The sequence below is a fragment of the Populus euphratica genome, unplaced genomic scaffold, assembly GCF_000495115.2.
Source record: "Populus euphratica unplaced genomic scaffold, PopEup_1.0 scaffold173.1, whole genome shotgun sequence".
NCBI lineage: Eukaryota > Viridiplantae > Streptophyta > Magnoliopsida > Malpighiales > Salicaceae > Populus > Populus euphratica.
The window spans coordinates 370,617-378,875 of NW_011499951.1; the positions used below are offsets into that span (position 1 = coordinate 370,617).

An 8,259-nucleotide genomic window follows, 5' to 3' on the forward strand; every position below is an offset into this window, starting at 1 on the left:
TTTTTTTTTATTAATATAATAAAAAAGGCTATGATTATATATATAAACATGCTAAACATGTGCAAACTTTCTTTTACACATATATAAAAAGTTGATTTATTTTTTTAAAAAAAATATATAAATGACACACCGTATATTATTATAGATTTAAATGAGTAAAAATTTATTAAAAAATCATAACAAGGATTTTTTTATTTAAAAAAATATTTTTTTTACTTGTTTTGATTGAAAAATATTGAAAAGCATAATAGATAACAAGATAAATCCATTTGTAGTCTTTAACAATCCAAATTAATGAAAAAACCCAAATCCAACTTGAATTTCAAAAACTTCCCTAACAAATTCATTCTCTCAAGTAAAAGGTTAAACCCGAAAAGCATAATAGATAACAAGATAAATCCATTTGTAGTCTTTAACAATCCAAATTAATGAAAAAACTCAAATCCAACTTGAATTTCAAAAACTTCCCTAACAAATTCATTCTCTCAAGTAAAAGGTTAAGCCCGAAACACATCCAAGTAGAATTTGTTTAATCAAATGAAATTTATTTATGCTAAGATTAATTATTTTTAACTTTGGAATTGACATCAATAATAATTTTTTTTTTTAAATTAGAATCTAACAGCTCTCTCTTCTCTTTCAAATAAAAGGAAAAATATAAAGAAAATAAAGTTTTGAATCAAAAATAAATTTTTAGAAATCAAAGGGGTTGTAAATGTATCAATTAGAATGTACAAGGACTAAAGTTTACTTTTCACATCAAATTTGAAATTGCCACCTAGTTTCTCTATCCTTTTCACTTTGATTCTCCATCTTTCAATATTATCCATCCTTAATAAATTAGACCTAATTACCCATTGATTTGGCCACTAAAGGCTCAAATAGGAAAGAAAAAAAGTTTGATAACCAAAATAAAAAAATAAAATTACCAACGAAATCCACAATAATTTGTTAGCATATGCACATTGATTTTTGCATGGAGAAACTGCTATCTCTTTTAGTTTTTTTTTTTTAGTTTTTTCTATAATTACATGTTTCTTAATTTGGTTGATTTAACAACAGACAACCTTGCCAACAAAAAACCACAAACAAGCTTATAAAAGAAATGATAACAACAAACCAGGCATGGATGTGTTTTTCTTTGAGTTTTTTATATTTTTGCTAGATAATTTTTATGGGACAATGGGGTCATAATCCTTGAAAAAAAGGGTGAACTTTGATTGTCTCGTAATAACATCACATTATTTGTACAAGACATTACATGGTTCAATTTTCTAGATTAAATTTTAATAAAAACTAAACTAAACTGGATTAAGATATAATTAGATAACAATTATAGCATGATAAACCTAGTTAACTTGATTGGATGACCTCATTTTAGGTTTTTATAAATAAAAATTTAGATTAGTCTAAATTAACTTGATTTATCCACCATTCAAATCATAAAATAAATTTTAATATGGGGTTGGGTTTCAAATCTTATACTCAAATCAAGAATAATAATTTGCATAATTGTGAATATGGAGTTTATAATAAGTTTCGACATCTGAATTAGAGAAAAGATAGCAGTTAGAGTGCTGTAAGAAGTTGAAGAAAGAAAGTTTATAATCTCTTTTACTATTTTCAATAATAAAGAGGCAGAAAAGAAAGGAAAAGAAAGACATGTTATGTTTCACAACTTAAATTCTTCATTTCTTTCTGAAAATCCCATTATAATTGTCCTTTAATATGGACTATCATCAACGAATAACAAGAATTTATCAAAAAATTAATTTATACTCTGAGAGACGAGTTCTTTTTATCCCGACTCCGTGACTTTGGTGGAGAAGATTATGCTACTGCTGCTTGATTACTTGAGACATTTCAATAGCCGGACGTCATGCCACGAGAGATTTTAAGACTTGATCACACCTAGAATTGAGGCTTGAAGTGACACCGAGTGCTTCACGTCACCAATATGGAGACTATGGGCTCCCATTGGAATTCTTCGAATTCCAGATCTGTCCACAACACTCAAGAATTTGCAAACATGAACGTTAATTCCCACTCTTCGCTGAGTCCCTGCTGTAACATGAACTTTTTCGAAGGCCACTAATTGTTTGAGAGGAGCCCAATGCCCTGCTGGTGGTTTAGAGTAGACGAGCAATGTGTGAGTTCCATCCATGGAGCCAGTGTTTTTCACATCTACTTGCACTCCAAACGACAGCCTATTACATCTAGCATGTGTAACTCTGATTGCCTTTCCTGAAATGGTTGCATTTCTGGAGGCCTGGCGGTGTCCATCAAGGGGTACAGAAACCATTGTTGGTGCACTTGCTATGGTATGAACAAAATTTGTGTAGCTTATTCCGTGACCAAATGGGTACACCACTTTACCTTTATAGAATCTATAGGTTCTTCCAGGATAGCCATTTGATGTGCTTGGTCGCATGGCCATGTTTGTCATAGGCAAATTTGTGACATAATCTTGTGGGTACCATGTCATGGGTAGCTTGCCTCCTGCAAGACAAAAATAAAGAGTCGTTATTCTCTTTTACATTCCTGATGAAGTGAGCCTAATAAGACACTCGGACAAGCACTACTAAAACCAAACCTGGGTTAGTAGTTCCAAACAAGACATCAGAAATGGCTGCTCCTCCAGCTTGGCCAGGATAACCAGCCCATACGATGCCTCCAATTTTTGGATCATTCTCAGCGAAAGACACATCAATAGGTCCCCCAGACATCAAGACCAATATGGTTGGGCCCTTCGATGCTGCGGCAACCTTGGATATAAGCTCTTGTTGGCGTCCAGGTAGAAGAAGATCAGTCCTATCTCTGGATTCTGCCTCAATAGACTGGTCAAGCCCCATTACTAGAACCGTTGCATCCGCTTGACGTGCTGCGTCCATTGCTGCGCCAAATTGCTGGTCACTAACACAAGCAACATCTGCACAACCTTGCTGGTATATTGTCTTGGCGTATCTCGCTATCCCTTGTAGGGGTGTTGTGTATCCACAGGCCACACCTAGTAATCGACCATGAGTAAAATTGTTAATGATCAATATCTATAGATAGTTCAAGTAGCCAAGCTCTATAACACTCACCGGCATAATTGCCGATCATCGTAACAGTGACATTTGAATTTGGCCCAATGATGGCAACGGATTGATGATGGCGGGTAGATAAAGGCAATGGAGGACCTTGATTCTTGAGAAGTACAATGCCTTGTCTTGCCGCTTCAAGGGCAAGCTCTTGGTGAGCAGGCGTGCACACATCTTTTGGGCCTAGATTCCCATATGGCTTTGATGATGGCTCACCATCAAACATCCCTAGCCTCATCTGGACTGTCAGTGTGTTAAGTAATGCATTATTTATTTCTGCCTCATTTAGCAAGCCCTTTTTCACAGCATCCTCGGTGTGTTGAACTAGGAATGGTCCGCAGTCCAAATCTAAACCTGCAACATATTTAAATTAATTTGTTAGCGTAATCTTTATCAGAACGTCGGTAGTTTTGCCATCTAATATTTTCATCCAACCCCATTTAACAGAGGTTAATTAGTAGCTCCAGCACATATATTTTCTTCGACAAAAGGTGATGTAGGAATAAAGGCTACTGGCCTGCTTTAATAGCATCAGCAGCTGCTTCTTCTGGGGTTGTAGTATAGTGTTGCTGACTATAATAAACCCCAACTGAGTCGCAGTCTGAAACAATGTACCTGTGGTGATAATCCCAGACAGCATCGAAAGGGTTAATTATATATTACATGATCATGTTATATATATACAATCATCAACATATATATAAAACCTGGATGGCGTTAATTTGGATTTGATCATACCCATCAAGTTTCCACCGACCACGTACAGTTTTCTTCAGCAGCTTTGGGTCAGCACAAGTGGGGATCCCATTCACTTGATTGTAAGAGCACATAACACTTGCCACCTTGCCTTCTTTCACACACATCCTGAATGGTACATCAAATGTATCCTCCATGTCCTGCTTGCTTACCTGTTAATTAACCCCCACACGTGAGATGAAGGCAGGCAGCACATAGCACTTGAGCAGCCATGAGGATTACTAGTAATTTGGTGGATTTTCATCCATGTTATGTCTGGCTTAGGTAGGAGAAAGTTGTGCACAGACCAAAGCAATGATCAGGATGACACCATGATGATACGTATGGGCATAAGCAAAGACAGACTGAAAAGTGGGATTAACTTCTCTTGCAGCTGCCTTGATCGACTTCTTCGATTTTGTCATAAGCGATAATATTTAATTATTCTTTTGTGAAAAGTAAAAATAAAAAGTTAAACTCCATTTTCCGCTCTTCAAGGTATATATTATTCAACCTCGAGATTATATTATCTACATCATGTTATATATAATTAAGCGTTAAGCTACATATTGAGAGCTTAATATAGAATCTCAAACTGAATAAATTATATATGGACCACCCTCATATTCCATAATGTCCAAAAGTAGACCACCACACAAGGGGGAGCCTCACCTCTATGTTATTGCTAGAGTTACCAAAAACACAATACCTAAAGTCAACAAAATGGACGGTCAATCGTATAGTTCCCATGATGCAGAGCAGCAGCACATATATAGATTAAACATTTGTTAAATTAAAATGTACCTGGGCGTTGAAGTGGAACCGATCAACCCCATTCCAGTTATCGAGGTCATAGGCGGTGAAGTGCTTGCAACAAGCAGCCACCTTCAGCCGGTCGCCGTCATTCCCCTGTAAACCTCTAACATAACTTGCAGCATATTTACCAACTACTACTGGGTCCTCACCGGGAGTCTCCTGTCCACGACCCCATCTTGGGTCTCTAAATATGTTCACGTTCGGGCTCCAAAACGTGAGCCCGGCCACCCCTCCATTGAACATTGCTCTTGCTTCATCTGACACAACCTGCACAGTACACAGGATTGGTTTTATTTTAGATAATTTTATTTTATTTAGTTTTAATTCTAGCACCACTACCGTCTGTGTTGAGAGAGAGAAAAAAATAGAAATAGAAATAAAAAAAAATAAAAAAGAAGCAACTTGCCCGACATTATATTAAGGTAAAATTAAATTCTTATCCCTTTTCCTATACCGTTTTGATTAGCCCTGCAATTAAAGTAAAATTAAGGTCCCATTTGGCGTAAAAAAGACATGGATATATTCGCTTTCTAGCAGCCCCATCCACACTTGGCAAAGAAATGACTCTACAAATTATGATAATTTAGATTAATATTTTCTAATTAATTAAAGTAAGAGCATTTCCGTTACCACTTTCTTTTGTAAAGACAGTAATATTTGGTATCTTTGTTTTATCTCTTTAATGTGTCGTAGCAAGCAAGCATGTCATAAAAAGAGAGGTCGTCACATCATCGAATTTATATGTATCTCTTTAATTTTATTTTTTAAGATCTCTTAACTTGAAATGCTGTGCACTGGATGTTGTAACTAGCAGTAATTTTAAACTATTGCATTCATATAATCACTGACTTTAATTTATATTAATTGAAATGCATAAAAAATTTATTAATGTCTGAATTTTAAATAATTAGTACATACTAGCAACAGCTGCAACCACTATGTCTTCATTGTGAACACAGTCATGATATGACAGTCATGATATGAAGGGGAGGTTTAAGATTGAGTTTTAAATGATATTTTTAAAAATTTTGTATTTTTTTAATATATAACAAAATATTATTTTAATATATTTTTAAATAAAAAATACTTTAAAAATACCTCGGGATTGTGATAACATAACTCACACTTGAGATTTAATTTCCTCTCCTGAGTGTTACTGTATCAATAGTTACTTTTTTTCTTTCTTGGTATCAATTATCACATATTAATGTTATGGTTATTGACAATGACACTCATTCATAGAGTAATTATAAGCTTTGTAGAGTGACATTGGCTCATGTAGGAGGCGTCCCTACATTTTTTGTATGAGCCACCATGCAAATTGGGTTCGAACTGCCACTTTTCATGCATGGTCACAGAGCCGGGTGAGGTTTGCATGCTAAAGGGCTGCCCTCCATACTGACTGTTCTATCCAGCTCACATGTACAAACTTAAGGACGCCATTACAGAAAGAAAACAAAAGGTTCTCCAACTGATACAATTCTTGTTAATTGTTATGACTTGAATTAATCCATTAACTTTTACAGAGTAGTCTAATTATTATTTAATAAAAATCAAGGTTATGAAATCTCACCTGACCAATGGCCTCCCACAAAGTTGCATTGAAAGAAGCAGATGTGGTGATCACTTGAGGGAAGCTAGTGGCCCCAGGAAAGACCCCACCAAACTGGGTCCCTGGACCCACATTGGAAACTCCATGAAGAGCCTCGGACCACCACTCATACCCTTTAATCCCAAGCCGTGGAACTGCCGCAGCATCGTTCACTAGCAACCCAACCTTCTCTTGCAATGTCATCCTTCCAATAAGGTCACCGACTCTGCTTTGTATTGGCAACTTCACTTGGCAAAATGGAAAGTTCCTGCTCGTCCCATCTTCTGGGTCACAAGCAAAGGCGTCTAGAGCTTCGCTGGTTTGCAGAGAAACACCCAAGAAAAGAACCAAGAGGGTAACAACGAGGGATACGGGCATGGTGGTGTAGTCCAGTATAATAAGAAATGGAAATGCTTTTCAATGGGGATGGAGACCAAGGGAGCCGAGTGTGTAGAGTACATATAGGCGAGGTGAATTACAAGTTCGTGAGAGAAATGGGAGTGATGACGTGGGAGAACAACTTTGATGATTAGAGGACCATATTGCTCCTTTAACTTATGCCCTTTCCTTTTCTTGTGGTGGGATTACTATAAGGTGGTTGCTAATACATATTTACCTGCCATTTTGAAGATAAGAGTGGAGTTCTCCGTGTAAGATTTCACGTGGAATGTTTGTATTGGTGGTTTGGAATCCAAGAAATGGTAGGTCCAAGACACGAGGCATTATAAGGATGATCAGGTGGGGTTAGATCATCCAATTGACCCTTAAGCCAGTGATAATATTTCTACAGATTTGCGTATCTGAAAACTTCTGTTATCTTGGTTGGCAAGCAAACCTACGGAGAGAAAATTATGGGCGTGTTTGGTATAATGGGTTTCGAGTGTTCCCACAGGGATTCTCGAAGCGTTCACGAGTTGGAAATGGAAGAAATCGATGTGTTTTTTTTGTAACGATTCTGATTTTAATTGTTAGAACTATATAAACAAAAACATTAAAACGAATCAATCTGATATTTTCAACGAAGAGTCTAGCAAATACACTGCAAAAGGACACTAGTAGAAATCAGTGGTCTTGACATCTAGAGCAAGGCAATTAATGGTCAGAGGGCTGCCATGGTGGTCGAGCGAAGAAATGTTGTCAGCCAGTTGCAACCTGCTAGTTGCTCTAGCTTCGCTTGAAAGAGAGGTCAGATTGGCTCAGGATCAGATCAGATTAACCCATGCTGGACGGTGATATTCACATTATTGCATTACACGATGGAATAAAAAAGCACTACACTCTCTCTCTCTCTCTCTCTCTTGGATAAGAAATAAATTTAAAGTATTCCCTTTTAAACCAACTAATTAGCTAAGAACAAAAGCAAAGTCTTGATCCAACAAGCCAAAAACTAATTAACTATGAAACTTAATTGACATTCTGCTCGGCTCACTAAGGAAAGGAAAATCTCTTTCCCACAAAATGTCGTTGGAATATCCAATCGTTATACTGATATAAGAGCTTGGAAATCACAGAAGATCTAAGCACAGATTTCTATAGTCGATATTTTGAAACCATCGACCAAACGATTGAGCAATACCTTGACACTGCGTGCTGCTTTGTATTTATTTAATCCTAATTACCAATCTGATTTCTGATAAGTTTTGTCCCTCGATTGTAAACGATAAGGTATCTGGAAAAGGACATGGAAAGATCTTATCTTTAATATCGAATCATGGTTATTTGGAGTTCGCATGAATATTGAGGATATTGTCTTTATACATGAGTGGTTTTATGAATGAGTCAGTACCCACTTGTTCGAGGTTTGTTTCTGTCATACATTAAAATGCTTGTTTTCATTCTCTGGAAGGTTGAATTCCACCATTGGTGTAAGCTGCATAGCAGAACTTTGTCTCCTTCCATCTACTTTTCCCCCTTTTGTCTTCGTTAATTAGTTTTTGGTAGAGCAAATTATTATTTTGTTAAAATGCTTGTATTTTCCCTAGCTGGATCTATCTGTACTTGCTAAAGTATCACCTTTGATCATATATATATATA

The 8,259-nt window shown here is 36.3% G+C and overlaps 1 protein-coding gene across 1 annotated transcript; it reads right to left on the minus strand.

The window, feature by feature from the left end:
* Nucleotides 1-1,646: 1,646 nt before the first annotated feature.
* LOC105137970 (probable beta-D-xylosidase 2) lies at nucleotides 1,647-6,736 on the minus strand. The gene is made up of 7 exons (XM_011043934.1): nucleotides 6,208-6,736; nucleotides 4,623-4,901; nucleotides 3,822-3,991; nucleotides 3,601-3,698; nucleotides 3,087-3,437; nucleotides 2,594-3,007; nucleotides 1,647-2,499 (listed from the first exon to the last, which is right to left on the minus strand). The coding sequence occupies exons 1-7, from the start codon at nucleotides 6,601-6,603 to the stop codon at nucleotides 1,895-1,897; spliced, it is 2,313 nt and encodes a 770-aa protein (XP_011042236.1). The 5' UTR covers nucleotides 6,604-6,736; the 3' UTR covers nucleotides 1,647-1,894.
* Nucleotides 6,737-8,259: the final 1,523 nt, after the last annotated feature.

Excerpts from the sequence above, each read along its gene's own strand:
- LOC105137970 (XM_011043934.1), bottom strand. The coding sequence starts at position 6,603 with ATGCCCGTATCCCTCGTTGTTACCCTCTTGGTTCTTTTCTTGGGTGTT. Across the intron at positions 3,438-3,600 it reads TGCTGATGCTATTAAAGCAG|GTTTAGATTTGGACTGCGGA; the intron begins GCCAGTAGCCTT and ends AATATGTTGCAG. Across the intron at positions 2,500-2,593 it reads GTTTGGAACTACTAACCCAG|GAGGCAAGCTACCCATGACA; the intron begins GTTTGGTTTTAG and ends TTTGTCTTGCAG.